This window comes from Hyaena hyaena, unplaced genomic scaffold (assembly GCF_003009895.1).
Source record: "Hyaena hyaena isolate Hyena2069 unplaced genomic scaffold, ASM300989v1 scaffold_1671, whole genome shotgun sequence".
NCBI lineage: Eukaryota > Metazoa > Chordata > Mammalia > Carnivora > Hyaenidae > Hyaena > Hyaena hyaena.
Window position 1 is genome coordinate 171,807 of NW_024082306.1, and position 16,798 is coordinate 188,604.

Genomic DNA, 16,798 nt, shown 5'->3' on the forward strand with positions numbered 1-16,798 from the left:
ATGGCATCTAAGCATTTATCTTGAGGATTCATAGATGTGGTTTTAGGGGCCCGTAAATCCCCTGAAAGGGCAAATGAAATTCAGCTCCCAGTCTATAGTATTCATTAGATTATCAAAGATATCCGTGTTTGCAAAAGGCCAAGAAAGATCTGCTCTAAAGGGGGAGGAGAAAGATGCACGTTGTAGAAGGGAAAAAAAAATCACTGAACCCGGCAAAAACAGGATGACCAAAAGGTATAGTAAACACCAATTTAATAGGAACAGGCAATGTGAATGAAAAAGAGAATCCAATGCTCAAGGAGCCCAGGAAGAAACAAGGTTGAAAATACAATTCCCTTGTCTCTTCCCTCCTTCATTTGTCCAAGAGCTGAGTCATAAACCAACTTCTGCAAGTGAGTGGAGTGGGAAAACACCTTCCCCTTCTTTTCCAGCACTGCAAGGGTGTACAGGTTGACCCAGACTTCCCGCAATGGTGGGGGGGGGGGTGGTTCAGGGTGCCAAGGCAGGCTCCATGACCTGCGGCACCGCTCTGCTGCCTACCAGCCGTCAAAAGGGGCAAGTCACCCTCCCACCTACTTTTCCTCACATGGGAAGATCCTTGCAGCCCCTTCCTCACATCTCTAGATGACAGCGAGCCACCATAGGAGTGAAAAAGGACCCCGGATACCACTGAACTAATATTAAAATACAGCCTCCAAGTTAGATGAGATCATGAAAGAGAGCAAAGCCCTAGACAGGACTACGGCGGCTCCTGCTTCTGGGGCTCTTGGAGAAAACCTGGCCCGGGAGGAGGTAGAGATGGGCTTCAGTCAGGAGCAGCAGCTGGAAGCAAGAGCATAGAGATTGCTACAAACACTCCCATGGTCTCTCCCGGAAATTTCGTGACACACTCAACACCAACCAGAGGCCATGACAGCGACCGCCAACTCATTCCGTGCTGAGCAAAGGAGCAAATGGATTCACGGTTTTATCTTCCATTTCAATATGAAGGGAGCGTATCTCTTAATATATTCTATTCAATGAAAACAATGAATTGAGAAATGCCAAATACCAAACAGCAAGAAATGTTCCTAGGAACCTGGTCTGTCAGCTATAATTTTGGACTAAAACGATATTAAAATTTTCACGTGGGACTCCAAATCATGAATTTAGAAAATGTCTGCTGAACTAGATATACAGACGAGGTGAGTCACTGGTACGTATGCCTCACGCCTTTGACTGCTGATCAGCATAACTCATCTGGTATTCGGACTCGTTTCTCAGTTTTTCAGTATCAGCTTTCCACGAAGACAATGGTGGTCTAACCCTGACCAAATAGCAAATATTCCAGAAAAGGATATTCTGGTACATTTTAAAAGAAACTCTCACTGGTGTTGATGGACTATAAAATATTTTTAAAACATGGTTAAGCCATAAACCTCTTCAATACCAAGAGGCAGGGTATAATGATTTGTATATTTTATTTTGACTTTACATGCGGTGTTAAAAACCCAAAGTACATATTATTTACACATCCACAATACAAGTTTACAAGATATCTATACATGTTAAAGTACTCTATAAAACAGTATAGAGCCACTTCACTTTAGGGTTACTTTTTATGCCGTACCATTAAAAAAGATACAATCTGTGTTTACCTTTGCACAAATGGATAAAGCATTTAAAAATTAAATTAACAGGATAGAGACTAGATTTTATGTTAGAAATTTCAACATAAATACTGATTGAACTCACATTACAAACTACAAGGCAGCACAATGTTACAAAATGTTATCTGGGTTCACATAGAGTTACTGCTCCATTTTCCGCACGCAGGGATTAATATCGGTAAGGTGAATTCAAACGTGTTTGTTGGCGGTGGACTGAGTAGTGTTTATCGTTGGTTGGTTTAATTTATGATTAATCTGTAATATTTTAGTTGCAAAGCTGAAGTGTTTCGAGAACAGAAGTTCTAGCTTTTGAGCTTCCAGAGATCTCAGGGAATCACATTCTTTAGAAAGCAATATTCTCAAAGGAAAAGAATAACTCTATCCGTACTCTATACTCTGTATAAAAATGCTCTGGTCTTCTGCAACCCGTCCTCCCCCAAGTCATATGTATCATCAGTGTTATCACAAGAAATCAGTTGAACTTATTTGTCTGACTTAAGTCAGGAGCATTCCTCTGCCTTGATACTTTCTAGATTAGGTTCAATAAACCATGGTGTGGTGTGCAGCATATTAACTGCATAAGGATCACACATAATCAGCTGTAAGTGGCTTCTGCAAAAACTACCGATAAATGACTCAATGGTTTCCGCAGGTGTCACATTACCTGAGAAACCTCATTTGACTTCACATTATCACTGTTTCATCCTTAGGAAAGCAGGAGTGGAATGTTTGTCATGGCAAAGGACGTAATGCTGCTATTTGGGTGGACTGTTTCACAATTAATTGTTCTAGGTTGTTTTAACAATTTTTTTAAAAGTCTTTTCAGGTGCTGGTTGAAAAACATTTACAACTGGCACTCGGCAAATGATGTGCTATACTGAAAACACTTGACATATTTTAGTACTTCTATCATTCTCATGAATAAGGCACAAAATGCACAGATTCAGGTAAACTCACATGTAATATTTACAGTATATTGTCATTACCTGCATGACTTCAAAGAAAACTCTCATATAACACAACATAGACAACATGATTGCACCACTGTTCGGTTTTCATAGACTCTCTCTCTTAGGCCAATTACAATCGCTTTCACACTTCCTTCCTTTGTCTTCTGTTTTGTTTTGTTCATTTATCTTGGGGGTAGGAGGAGTTAAACGAAGAGAAATTATACTACATGGGAGAAACCAAACAACATCAAAATAAAACCTTATTAGTGTGTCCAAGGTTAAATACAGTGAGTCAGGCTTGGATTCACAGTGGACAGGTAAATTTTACTACTGAATACTGGTGGATAAATCAAGGATCCCTCTTTACATCTCTATCTCCTTAAGCTGGCAAGACTGTAATAGAAGTTTTAATGAATAGCAGCACAAAATTACTTAGAACTCTTACATTCTGGCATTGGGGACCATATAAGTCAAGTTAATCATTCTGACGGTCAGATCAGCCTTGATTTTATTTCTCTCTCAAAGCCGAACCCAATGGACTGCTGTGGGATGAAGTTACTGTCTCTTGTTCAGTCATGCGCAATGTAAACAAGTCCATAGCACAAAAGATGCAATGGGCACCAGAACAAATCCTCGTGGGTACAGAACACACACACGCACGCACACACACGCACACGCACACAATGCAGGCACACACACACACACACAAGCACACACACGCAACACAGTTCATTGGTGGCACGGAAAAAAATGCCACCCATTGAAAAAAATGCTACAGTTTGGGTCAAAGACTGGAGTTTTAGCAAATTGTTTGGTAATCTACAAGTTCATTTCTTTGAGACATTACCATTGTTTTTTGACATTTGTGCAAGAGGCAAGGTGAATGCATACAATTAAAATGTTCACATTTAATGGGAAGACCACACATCATGGTAGTCTAAGTTGAACCCATTTTCAAGTATTTGCTCACAGATTTCTTCTGAGTACTGTATCAGCTCTCTATACTGGTAAGGTAGCCCCCGGGAGCTGCCCATCTCTTTAGCTTCAAACAAAAGAAATGGAATGACCAGCACCTTCCTTTGTTTTCAGGTAAGTACACAGAAGCTTTGCTGTAGTAGCTACATGTGGCAAGTTCTGATGTTGCCAAAGTTAGAACGAGTTTCTTTGGCCACTTGGTTCTCTTAAAATACAAGGGAGTCTCTTGTCTTAAGGGACCCTTACAACATCATCCTCTCAACAACACGGACAGGATAAAGCCACACGGAGGACAGCACACACTTGAGGCCTAGTAAGTGTATTTGTTCAGTGGTCTGACAGAAGTGGTTTGAGGAACAAATGAAGGCTTTGGTGGCACATCAGGTTTTAAGGACGGTGTCCTCTTTAGTCCCGTCCTAGGAAGGGTGCCATTACTGGTATAGCTGCTCTGTCTGGAGAGGGAAGGCTGCAGATGAACACTCACTGGCGTCCCCTGAATATAGTCAACCTTTGCCCCCGTGGGGGTGGGCATGTACCCTCCACGGTTCATACTCGGCTGTCTAGATAACAAAACACCATTCGGTGAGTTTAAGTTTTTAGGCATAGCAGATATAGAGTGCCTCTGGGAGGAATTTTTGTGATAACCCCTTTGTCTTTCCAGAGAAGTCATTGGGACTCCAGGAGTGGTGGGGACATCCACTCGCTTGGTTGGGCTGTTTCTGGGGAGAGTTGAAGGAGGAGAGTACAGCGATGCCTCCCGGTTAGGGACCTTGGGTGGGACCTCAGACATAGGCCCCACAGGATCCAGCATTAGGGTCTGGTGGGCCATCTGGATATCTCCCATGATGGCTTTAGGGTTGCTATTTGGGTCATTTAGATGCTTTAGGAGATCATTGAGGGTATTTCTGGAATCCACAGAACGCCGGTGATCTCTCTTACTAGATGACTTTGTAAGCGGATGGTCAATGTTTTGAAGCTTCTTTTCAGCTTTGTGAGCATTGGAGTTTGAGAAGGACGTGTTGTAGTCATGAGTAGCATTAGGAAGAACAATGGCACTGGGAATATGCCCATGACTTAATGGGGAGTGGGGTGGTGGACTAGAAGGAAAAAACTGGGGGGTATCTTTCCTTGAAGCCCCGTGGCCGTGGGCCTTGTCCGAGTGGCTCTTCATGGCCTGCAGGGTCTTCTGGTGAAGCACAGGTGTAGACTCAGGCGTCGGGAGGGCAGCCAGTTCGGGAGGTTGGCCCCGATGGTCCATTACCATGGATTTAGTATCTCCACTGGGTGGCAGCTCTTTCCGACTGGTCAACAGGTTACTGTACAATTTGGGAGAATCGATATTCTGTTGATATTCCTTGACCGGGCTGTCAAAGAGGCCATTCAGTTTGGCAAAACTTCCACTGGAGTCTGTGCACGACTGGGCAGATTCTGCGTCTTTATGAATCTTTCTGTTTTTCCGAATGAACATGTCGCGATAGCAGTATACTGCCACCCCTGCAATGAACGCACCCAACACAAAAGCAGCAAAGACACAGGTGATGAGGACATTCATGTGCACCATCTGGTTGGATTCCCCAGACTGGACTTCCCAGCGCACACCTGCAACGGACACACAAGAAAAGAATCTGAGTGAGGGGCTTCTTTGTGACAATATCAGCCAGCAAACGGCTTCCTGTGAACCATCACTACCTTCACACGGTCCTTATGCTTAGCTTGGAGGGTCAGGAAGACTCTAAAAGTCCATGTATATATTTTTCTTTAATCACGATCGGATCCCAGAGACATATAGGATTACTGCAAATGCCAGGATAACTCTGATTTCCCACTGATCTGTACGTGCCTGTCTTTCCCCCCCCCCCCAAATCCTTGTAAGTAGTAACTAACTTCCAAAACTCCAAGGTTTGTTTCCTTTTCTTTTTTTTTTTGGCCTAAAAATTAAGAGTTAGAAAGTATGTATTTTCTAAATGGCCAATGTTAAGCTCAAGAAATGTTGCATCTCATGGTTTTCTCCTAATTCACAAATCAGGATTAAAGGGCAACTGCTGGAATTAGGAAAATGTATGGATCGGCATAAATGTAACTTATGTTGAAATAATGACACTAATATATTGATGCTATCTTAACTAGAATAAAGACACACAATTGGTTCACAAACTAAAAGCACCTGCTTGGCCATTGTTAGCTAAAATATGGACTTTCATGTTTACTTTGATCATTTTTTTCATTCCACCTTGAGGTGAAGTAGTCTTGAATTGCCTGTTATGAAAGAAATCCAGACAGTCTAACGAAGTTTAATATGTATCAGTTAAGTAATATTATCCAATTGTCTTGAGCTATTTAAGAAATATTTAAGTTAGACTAGAAGAAGAGTGAATTAGTTTATAATTATTGGGATTTTTAATGCAACCACAGACATCTAACAGTCAATCCAGGAAATGTTAGTTTAAGAGGTATCCAAGTCTGTTACATGCTAGAAGCAGAGTTATCCCAGTATAAGATAAGTCAGAGGAATTCTGAAGGTTCTGTTGCTTTAGGTTAGTACTAAGGCCTTTGGACATTAGTTGTTTTTAATCAATGTTCGGGATTATGGCATTCAATGTCACTGGAAAAGACAAAGAAATGTAGAAAGAAATGCTATTACTAAAGAAAATAAAACAGAAAGAATGATATAAAATTGCTTACAATGAAAACATATAAAACCCAAATCAACAGATGTAAATCATAAATGACAATGCACTGGCATAAAAACTGATTGGAAACCTGATACCACAGTTTACTAAGCACCAAAGAATAGATTTCCCGCCCCCCCCAGAGTAAGATGTCTAATAAGCTACCGTGTACAGGCAACTGTTGTATAACTGCTTCTATTAAGGGCAGAAAGTGATAGTTATGGACAAGTACTCTGTTAGGTCTTCTTGCTTGTAAGAAATTAGTAAGTTCAAGCAACTTACTAATACCTCGCATATCCTTTTCATATTGCATTTGGAATCGAAGTTAAACAGAAGGCTCGGGAAGGCTTTTAGGCAAAACATCTGATATCAGGATATTTGCAATTAATGAGTTTTGTGTTTTGATGGTGTTGGGGTGGCCCTAGAAATTCTCTGACATTGAGCAGACTCTCAAGTGTCTTCAGACAGAAACCAACACAGATGCGACTGTCTGAGTGGCTACGTCATCACCTCTTTCTTTCACAGCTTCCCACCTCTTTCATCTGTTAAGGAATGCACTCCGATACAAGCACAGAAAGCAGAGTGGGAAGAAAGTGGCCAGCGGAGGTGGCGTGAACAGCAGCAGGGCTCTGTTTCAGTCCACCTCCGGGAAACCCTAAGTCCACCAGCTCCTTAGAGATATCAGGAATCAGGTTTCCACTCAGCGAGAGATGAGTTCCCTAATGAGGCCTTACCCTTTGGGATACCTGATAAAGGATCAGTAAAATCAGAAGTGTTTGGGTCATCTTGAACTACAAATTTCCGGGAGCTCGTCAGTTTAGGTTTCCAGGGATCAATCACTTTAGGTGTGATTTCTGGGATACTTGCCATTGTGGTAACAGATGATGAAGATACCTCCATGTCTGTGGTGGCAAACAGATTTTTATTAACGTGGGTAGATTTTTTTTTTCTGATCGGTCTGTTGCATTTTAAAGTAAAGTTTAAGCCAATTTTATGAGAAATCCTGTTCTATGATTTCATAAATACACATCCAAAGAGACTACACCAAATTGCTCTCTTTCAAGAGAAAAAAAACTAAAAATTAACAAAAAAAGATGTATTAAGCAGATTCCAAAATTAAAGACATTCAAAACACTCCTACTGAAGCCCCTCTGGTGATTAATGACCCTCACGGAACGGGTAATACAAATCCCAGAGATTAATTGCTTTGTTCTCGTCATTTTGTGAGATTGCATCATTTCCTTTCTTTTTCTACGTATGTTTAAAAGGATTTCCATGGATGGTTGGGGACTGTATCCTTCACTGGGGAACCTACAGTGTAACTTCATCAGGAAACACCTGGTTATGTCCATGTCAACGCTTGGTTTTTGACCTGATAAAGCAGGTTGCTCTGCTTTAGCACGGACTTCCCGTCCCTCTGTGCACTGAGGCCTCACGCCATCCATGGTAAAGCACCGAAGCAGGGATGAACCTTGCCTGTACCTTTCAAAATGCTGGGGGAATTTATTCCAAAGAATTAGCAGCAACTCACGCAAAAGAAATGGCATTTATAAGCTGGATATGGACGATCTGATATATAAGACCTGCCACCTTTTTCTCCCTTCTGAGGAATGAACCTGCTGTGAGTTTTAGAAGCAGCAATAGGACCGGAAGGAACGTAACCTCTTACTTAGCAAGTGTGTTACTGATTTCCACAAAGTAGATCTGCCCTCAGAAAGTAAGCATAGGGTTTTAGATTAAAATTCTGGAGACCCCCGATCAGACTGGTGCGATGGTCACAGATGGACTCCAGAACAGATACACACAGAGGGGCGTCGAGCACCTTAGTACGTCAGATACCGGCTTCATTCAACGGCAGCCTTTGTCACAACACGGAGACCACGACATTCCAAGATTCCCAGGATCCCCACAAACCATTCAAAAAAGATGTCTAAAATGTATAAATACACATTTTGGGGAAATGTGTATTTGTTTACTAGGTCTTAGGAAAGGTAAGGAAAGAAGGGGGGGAATAATGAAATTCTGCCATCCATTGAATACAGATGGCCAGAGGGAACATCCACGATGCACAAGGGTGAGAGAGAAGAAAGCTTGGGGGGGCGGGCGTGCAGCTGGAATGCAGTCTATGTGAATCCGTTCGATTTTTCGTACGGGATGTGCCTTGGTCAATGATGAGCTGTTAACATGCTACACAGGGAAGGAGTGCTGAGTAAGAAAAAGTCTTTCAGTACCATCAGTGGGATCATGAGTCAAAGCAGAAACATGAAGGGCTGCCAAACTGCGCAAAAGGAGGGGAGAGGGGGCTGAAAATGCTGAACTGAAGGAAAGAAAAGGTTGTTAATTCAAAAAAATTAAAAAAAACTAACCAGATGTTGGACCGCCAAATATTTTGTAATCTGGTGTAGTTGAAGTAGGCAAAATTTCTAAAAGAATTAAAGGAACAAGTAATCAGTAAAAAGTAACCAAAAGAAAGCAAAATTTTATGAATTCCAATTAACTAAAAAAGTCAAAAGAAAAGACTAGAAATAAAAATGATTAACCTACTGGTTAGACTACCTTTCTCTAGATTTTCTACAAAATTGTAAATGGTGAAGGAAAAAAAAAAGGTAAGATTCTTCTCTACTGTATCCCCATGACCAAACAGCTCAGCTTTTGCGAAGTTTAAGTTAAATGCTAGGTGGTTATGTGTCCCGAGTCTTAAAAAGGCTGATTGTAAAATAATGTTCACGTGCAAATGTGGTTAAAAAGAACTGCCGGCCGGGAAAGGAAGATTCGGTCTTACCATGGCAGTCCCCTAGGTGGGCCGTGTTGCCGTATTCTGTGTCTTGTTCATATCCTCCAGCGCTGTGGTTATGGAAAGCAAATAAGTCTTCAGTTAACAGCCTTCATAGGGACACAAGTGACAACCAGAGCAGAATCAAGAACACAGACGGATTAGTAAGAATGGGCAGAGAGAAAAAATGGACATTTCAACACAGCTTGTTAAAATGAGCCTTTCTGTTCAACATCTGGCCACTAAAATGTTTAAGAGAGGAGAGAGAATTGTTTTTTCTCTTCATCCATTTCCCAGAAGCATTACACTGTTTATGATCTCCCTTCCTTCTTAACAGCTCCCGATTTTCCTTTTTTTACTTCTCCCGAAAGAAAGAAAGAAAGAAAGAAAGAAAGAAAGAAAGAAAAGAAAGAAAGAAAAGTAAGAAAGGAAGAAAAGAACAAAAGTAGTATTATTGAAATTCTTCTAACATTTCTAGCTTTAGCGACCCTGGAGAAGACAGAGACAGCTCTCAGAAGCTCTCAGCTAATGTGACAAAGCATACTTACAGCATCCCTGGGGTCACTCTGCCACAGGCCCCCTGGCTTAACCAGCCACAGTATGGGTCCCGAGATGCAATACAAGACCTGTATAAAACCAAACAGAACATAACTTGGATTTTCTCATCATTGAAGGTCAAGATGCTACAAGACTCATGGTAAGTAAAGAACCATCGGCTTACTTTTTACAGGATCCGTAACGCTCACAGCGACTGAGGGGGAGGCGAATAACGCAGCTAGAGAATGCCACATACACAGCGTGATGATCTTTATCCAACTGTAATGAGATGACCTTTCTGTCCTCCTCATTCTCAGCATTACACCTGTATTTTGGGATGCATTTTGAAGCCATATGTTTAGTAAATCAAAAGCTACATGAAATATACAAGACAAGTGGAGTCTGGTTTTGCAATTACTAAGAGCTGAGGGATCCTAAGGAATATTCTCAGTAGCAAACCAGGTAGGTACATGGTTTAGGAAGTGATAATTCTGTGGTTTGATTTCTGATGCTCTGCACGGTTGGTTAAATTTCAGGTTGGACACAGAGTTTTTTTTATTGCTTTCCTATTCTGGTGACCAAAAGGAACTTATGTTTGGGAATACCATATTAGACTACAGGGAAGAAAAAGGACAGTGTTTCAATGCACTTAAATTCTGCTATGCTAGATGTTTCTGGATCTCTCTTTAGGCTCCCTTGCTCCATTTCTGTCACCTGTTTCTTGTTTGTTTCAGTGGCCGATTATTTTTTTATATCAGAGGCTGGAAGAATTGTAGTGCATGCGTGCGCTTGTGTATACTTGCAACCAACTGTCTGCAGCAGGTGGCATCCTGAAATACACCTGGAAGGGATCGGGGGTGGTGCTAACATGTTCTTATCGCCCACGGGTGAGCAACGGGGGCTGAATTATTTTAAACTCATCAACTGCCCACCATCTTAGCCCTTGTGGACTCAGGAAGAACAACAAACTCAGGATTTATTTCAGTGAGGGGAAAAAAACAAAAACAAACCCAAAACGCTCAATATGCCAAACCACTGCTAATTTCGAGGACTGAAAGGAAATTGCTAGATGAAACACACACCGGAAAGCTTTGAGCAGTGCTGAAAAGCATTCTCGTAAAATACACCTACTTTGCGTGGTTGTATGCTTCAATCTCTTCCAGTAATACGCTGTCATTCAAAGAGAAAGGACTGGTCTTTGCCAAAACTTTAAGCACCACGCCAGCTTCAGAGCCAACAAAGATGACTGTATAGTTCCGGTGCGGCCCAGCAGAATGGTCAACGGCGATGGCCGTCAGTCTGTACCTGCCAGAGGAGGTATGCCAAGTCAGAGGGGGGAGGCCGACAGGAAGAGAGGGCCTTCGATGGTGGGGGGCTGCTGTTTCCTGCAATCTTACCTGATCCGAGTTTTCGTGAACCAGGGCTCATCGGCGATGGGTGGGACAGCAGAGTCCATTAGCGGGTGGGATTTGATGAACGACAGGGTTTCATCAGGGAAATCGATGGAGGTTTTATAAGCTTCAGCAAGGCCATGCTTTGCACAACAGCCAGGCCTGAAAGGAAAACAGTGTGTTTTTTACCCTCACAAACTGTATCTAAGGAATAAGTGTCCATTCTGAAAGAAGAGGCCAAGGAAGAAAGGAGAATGAGCGAAACCAAGGAGCAGGGCTCTCTCCCTGCGCTCAGTGGGTTCTCCACATTCACCCACACAGAGCTGTGTTTACGGACTTCGTCTGCAGTGCTGCCCAGGGACTTCCTTCGGGCATGGGGAGGGTGGCCCCCCTGCTCTCTGAGGATGGATGCTTCCAGTGACCAGAGGGTTTTGTTAAAGACAAAACCACTTTCTGTCTTTTTTCTTTACCTTGGCTTTGGTACTTTGTCTTCAGGGACTGCTGTCCAAACAGAATCTGGGGTTTTCTGTTCTTTAAACCGTCCTTTGAATACTTTTTCAATGTCATCCATGCTAAAGGCACACACTGCAGAACCAGGAATGCTGAAAAGGGGGAGACCATCAGGAAGAGCATCAGACAATTGCAGGCCCACTCTTGGGTCCCTTCGGCCAGCACAGAACAGCTTTTGAAGTGCCAGGGATCTGGCCTCACCTGTTGAGCTGTGTGGTAAACACCCCGACCACAGTGGGGATGCCATTGATTTGTATTATGTCTGTGATAGACTGCAGGACATCAAAGTAGAAAAATGAATCTCCGGGGACAGAACAGTTAAGCCGAGCCTTCAGAAATGAAGTCCAGTGTTTCTCCAGGACCCGCTGGGAGCCACCCATGTCATTTTTACATATGCGAGCGACACGGGAATAGACAGCCTGCCCAAGGGACAAAAGCAAAGCAACAGGGTTATGTGCTTGGAGGGGGGATGGAAACAAAAAGCTGCAATTTAAGGGAGGGACACAAAAATGCTAAAGATATGTCTGGCTCCAACGAATCTAGCAATCTTCTCTCTAGGCATTTGTGCAGTTAGAATGTAAACTAGTTTTACCTGTATGGAAAAAAAAAAAAAAAAGGCCACTTTCCTATTCTGCCAAAGAAGCTCCCCAAGAAGTGAGCTATGGAAATGCCGGGGTGAACGCAAACCACTCCCACACCTTGCCTCCCACCTTGCTTCTTGTGTTGTCAATGAAATGTGTCCTTAAACTTGGCATAACGATGCTGTGACGCTTTCAAATTGCACGGGCTCTTGCTGAAGCACTCAAAACTGAAAAGGGGCCTCTACTTTCCATTCTGTCTTTTGACGCTGAGAAAGAATAAACTACCAATAGATTTCTAAAGTGTTAAAGAAGCATCCATAGCTCAAGGGTGCCTGAAGAACACTCTGTGTAGTGACAAAAAAAAATGAAACCTTCTCAAGGCCCAAGGCTGCTGTTCTCACCCTGGCCATTGTTCAGGTGTTTTCCAGCAATTACTCTCATGATAAGCAACTCCCTTCTCTGCACTTGGCCCTAAATGCACTGAGCGCTGGGAAATACACAGAGAGCAAAACTCTGCCGAAGCAGGCTCGATTCCATGCAGTACAAGACCATAATACGATTCAAGTTCATATACTTGCCTTGCCTAAATTATTATGTTCTACAGCAATTTCTCGAAAGAAGAAATAGACATAGTTTCCATATTCTATGGCATGAAGAAAATGTGGCTCTGAAAGAGAAATTGAAAACAGACTGGTTCCTAAAGGAGAATTCAATTAGCAGAAGACCCCACGTGCTAGGCATGACTGACAGATATTGCGTGGCTACATACAGGCCAATGCAAGTTCCAATCCACCAGTGAGCTCAAGGAGTTCCGGTACGGGTGTGTGGAAGCTTCAAGGAACCCAGAGTCTTTAATGTCAGCTAATGGACTGTAAAAAGCCTACGGGAACTGAACTACAGCAAAGGTCTTTGTTTCAACAGATTTATTCATTAACCTATTTAACTAGGGAAGAAAACTTCTTACACAGAGAATTAAAAAAATCTTGATATCTGGCCTCCAAAGAAGAGGACGGCTCTGCAGATACGAAAATAATCGATTCTCGCTATTAACTCTGCAGGATAGGTAGGTGGGCGTGGAGCAGGAGCCTTACGCGCATTTAGAGGTAGGCTCATTGGCACACAGAAATGAGGTTTCTCTTTTTTGAAGTCACTAAAAAAAATCGTAGATGAATCTACCTTCCCGGCATGGCTCCTAGTCTCCTCTTTCCTTGTCAATGCCCCGGTTCACAGCTGAAACAACTTGTACGTGGCCTCAGTAAGCAATATAAAGTCATGCATTGAGCCTCCTGATGCCATGGCTCTTCTTCCCACTTGGCCATCCCACCACCCTTGGCAATTGCACAACCCTGCTTTTCAGAGGTACCTTTTATCCATTTGGAATCATATTTTATCGTACGAAGGGCAGATCCATCACCCATGCTCCGATAAATAACAGCATCACTGGCCAAGAAGTCAGCCACTGTGGCCGAATACAGCTTCCCATCTGAAACCAGAGTCACAGTTTGGGTAAGATGACCATAATAATCCTATAGTGTGTTATCCTATGTAGCGCTTTCCTTCAGAGTGCTGTCACCTGTTACCCTAAGTATACAAATGTATATCCCTATATATATCCCTATGTATACAAATAAAGCTAGATCTGATGCTCATAATCAAGCTGTGACAGGTTGGCCCCTGGTATCACCTTCTTTTATCAATGAGGGATCTAAGTATCGAAAAGTTAAGCAACTTATTCAGGGTCACTGGCCTAGTTAACAATAGAGCCACGTGTCAGCCACGTGTCAGCCAAGTGGACAGATGTTCACTTTTAATTCCTCTTTTTGGGAGACTCGTTTTCATAGCTCCTAGACTCTGACACACCTATGTCAAGATAGCTACTCCAGTTATGAGCTTTTTTCTTCCTTTAAATTCTTTCTTTCTTTCAATGTCATTAATCGTTTATATTCATTACACTAAAGGATCTTACCAGCAAAAAGGGCAACATTGGTTTGTCTGGCATCAAATGGGCATCTTGCCAGGCCACTAATTTCCTCCCCGTCATACTCTAAGGTATTCAACTATAAAAGAAAAATAAATAGCCAGTGTCACATCTGTTCAATGTACCTGTTTGAAGGCAAGGCTGCTTTATTTGTACTGAAATTCTATTTGAAGAATTTTGTCTTTATTCTCCCATAGCATTAGAGATAAGTGGATTATAGCAGAAAGGATTCAGCTCTAACAGCATGGCAGTGAGGAAAAAGAAATGTTGATACAGAAAGCACACCATATGAAATATACTCACCCTATAGTATCTGCACATGGGATTAAATGCATTGGTACCACATACAAAAACCATCTCGTCGTTTCTTGGGACAAATACTTTAATAAAGTTGTGGCATTCATCCTAAAACAAGTAATAATTCAATTAATATTAGACATTCCCTAGGCGGACATTATGGGATGAAGCCCACAGAAAGACGAACTCTGGCAGACACTTGTCTGTTTCACTTACTTTATGTTTGCCTTTCATAGCACAGTTTTCTCGGTCCTGTTGTCTTGACCGCCACGTCAGTTTCTGTAGTAATCAGGCGAAACCAAAGTTCAGTATTTTAACTGAAAAACTTTGGACATTATTCAAGTTCTGAGGGAATGCAAATACATATCACTCACTCACCTTGTTCGGTATGACTTCTGTTTTGGGGACTTCATTCAAGTTTACCGTATAAACTTGATCCCTGTTGGAAACAAGGCTGTACGTCATATCATGCGAATGCATAAAAATGCTAAGCTGCTGCTTCTGGTTTTATTTTTACAGATCTGCCTTTACTGTATTTTGGAGATCATTTGGATTTTCTCTGTCTCCCACGGAGTCAACAAAAAGTACTTTTTCATTAGTGAGATGCTTTTATATATGGCCGTGGTTAGAGAGCAAAGAACGCTCTTCTCTTCAGGCATGGGTCAAACTGCTACTTGGTATTAGCATAGACATACTTCTAATATTTGCTTGAATAATTCCAAGTTAAAAAACGAATAAAGGTTTTTTTTCTCCTGCTGCTTTAGGAATAACGAATGGTGTATGATTTCTTGATGGCAGTAATAAAACAGCACCGCTGAAGGCTTTAGCTCTGTATTTTGTTCCTGGTACACAACACTGCCTCTTCTCAGTGAATATTTTTGGCTACTTGCAATTTTTGATCACAATCACATATTAGTTTTTCATGAACTGGACACATTAATGCAAGCACCACAAGAGAAAAGAATTTTAATCTAATAAACCAACGAGAGGAAAATTACCTGCCAGCAATATAAAGTGTGTCTCGAATTTTCAACATCAGCTGAAAGTCCAGCCTGTGCTGGGATTCATTGCCTGAAGGGCGTCCTCTAAAAACCGGATATTGCCTTGAATCTGCAAGTAAAAATGGGCTAAACCATCAGTCAGGATTATGGAGCTGAAGAATCAATATACAGCATTGATTAGCTGTATATACTAGTTGTAGAAGGGTTTTAACTAAATTCCTCTCTTAAGGTCTTGAATATAAATGAATATAAGAAGGGGAATGTGAGCAAATGGTCTTTTTCCTTTAACTGGAAATATATAACTTACACATGGGGTGCTTTAGAAAAGCAGCCAACAAAGCTGTCCCACTTTCTCTGAACACTAAGGAATGATTAGGGATACATTAATATGCAAAACATCGATTAGACATTAAAAAAAAACCCTTCTCTTTCTAAAAACAAATAACACCTACAAAATCAAAACCAAAAAAAAAGCTCCCTTCTCAGAAAAGGGGAATGTTCTTAAAGTTACTTACAGTGATAGTCGACTGTGTTAAGGGGCTCATCATCTTCGGGAAAACTGACTGCCCTCAGCTGGGAAACCACCAGGAGCAGCATGTAGGCACAGAGCAGGAAGCACCTCATGGTGGGCCGAGGTGAAGTCAGAGCAGCCCCTCCTCAGAAATCCCACTTGGCTACCTGGAAAACAGAAACAATTTGGAAAGATCTCTATGGTGCGAGGAAACGTTCTCATTTGTAATTAGCTCCATTTGCACCGCCAGCTCTCTCCAGTGCCCTCCTCCAGCCAGGAATCCTGGCAGTGCTGGGTGAGGTATCTCTGAAAACACAGGCAAAAGATGGCGCCACGCCAGGCCCGATTAAAGCATCTGGTGAGCATACTGAAGGTTTAGGCACATTTGCAAGAGTTTTTTGAGGTAACTATGAATGTCATCACAGCAAGATCACCAGAACCACAAACAGAAACGGTGGCTGCTGACTTGGCAAGAAGATGGACTAAGTTGGGATTAGAATTTTAATTAAACTCCAATCTGCCTCCCTTCCCCCAGCCTGAAATACAACCAGTACAGCTTGTCTCTGACCCCACCCCCACCATAAAATGCCCAAGCTGCCTCACAACTTTCCAGGGAGCTGAAGGTCCTGTCGCCCCTCATCAGATCTTTGCTACAGGCACTGCCAGATTCCCAGCATTACTCAAGTCTTAGCCCTAAATTCTTAACTAAAACAGTTCCCTTAGCTTACTAAGACCAATATGGAGTCAATGACATGAATGACAGTGAATCGGGGTGAAAGAGAATTAAAAGAAATGAAATGATTTCACGATCTATCAATTAAGCCGGACATCACTGAGGTGGCACGGCTGACACGAGACCACGGGGGAAGTCTACCTTTTTACATAAAACCATTTGGACACAAGCCACTACCCTAAGGATGCCTGTCCTCTTAGCTTTATTGAACTTTAGCACCGTAGGGGGCCTTAGGGACCATCT

General features: G+C 42.2%; 1 protein-coding gene across 9 annotated transcripts; it reads right to left on the bottom strand.

Annotated features, from left to right (window-relative positions):
• Positions 1 to 1,443: 1,443 nt before the first annotated feature.
• Positions 1,444 to 15,980, bottom strand: SEMA6D (semaphorin 6D). Of its 9 annotated transcripts, none has more exons than XM_039224567.1 (18): positions 15,827 to 15,980; positions 15,309 to 15,420; positions 14,689 to 14,749; positions 14,527 to 14,589; positions 14,317 to 14,418; positions 14,002 to 14,092; positions 13,399 to 13,518; positions 12,614 to 12,702; positions 11,656 to 11,873; positions 11,415 to 11,546; positions 10,951 to 11,106; positions 10,685 to 10,858; positions 9,738 to 9,878; positions 9,565 to 9,642; positions 9,026 to 9,087; positions 8,610 to 8,666; positions 6,978 to 7,145; positions 1,444 to 5,173 (listed from the first exon to the last, which is right to left on the bottom strand). In XM_039224567.1, exons 1-18 carry the CDS (start codon positions 15,933 to 15,935, stop codon positions 3,885 to 3,887), a joined length of 3,222 nt encoding a protein of 1,073 aa, XP_039080498.1. In that variant the 5' UTR covers positions 15,936 to 15,980; the 3' UTR covers positions 1,444 to 3,884. The 9 variants fall into 9 exon arrangements, with proteins under 9 accessions (XP_039080498.1, XP_039080497.1, XP_039080496.1 ...); XM_039224566.1 differs by having other exon boundaries at positions 6,990 to 7,145; positions 9,026 to 9,126; XM_039224565.1 differs by having other exon boundaries at positions 9,026 to 9,126.
• Positions 15,981 to 16,798: the final 818 nt, after the last annotated feature.

Bases quoted from the DNA above. Each gene is read 5' to 3' on its own strand.
- SEMA6D (XM_039224565.1), bottom strand. From the start codon at position 15,935: ATGAGGTGCTTCCTGCTCTGTGCCTACATGCTGCTCCTGGTGGTTTCC. The intron at 12,703-13,398 runs GTACCTCTGAAA...TTTCTCTTTCAG, and splicing joins TGATTCCAAATGGATAAAAG to AGCCACATTTTCTTCATGCC. The intron at 9,879-10,684 runs GTAGGTGTATTT...CCCAAAATACAG, and splicing joins GAAGCATACAACCACGCAAA to GTGTAATGCTGAGAATGAGG.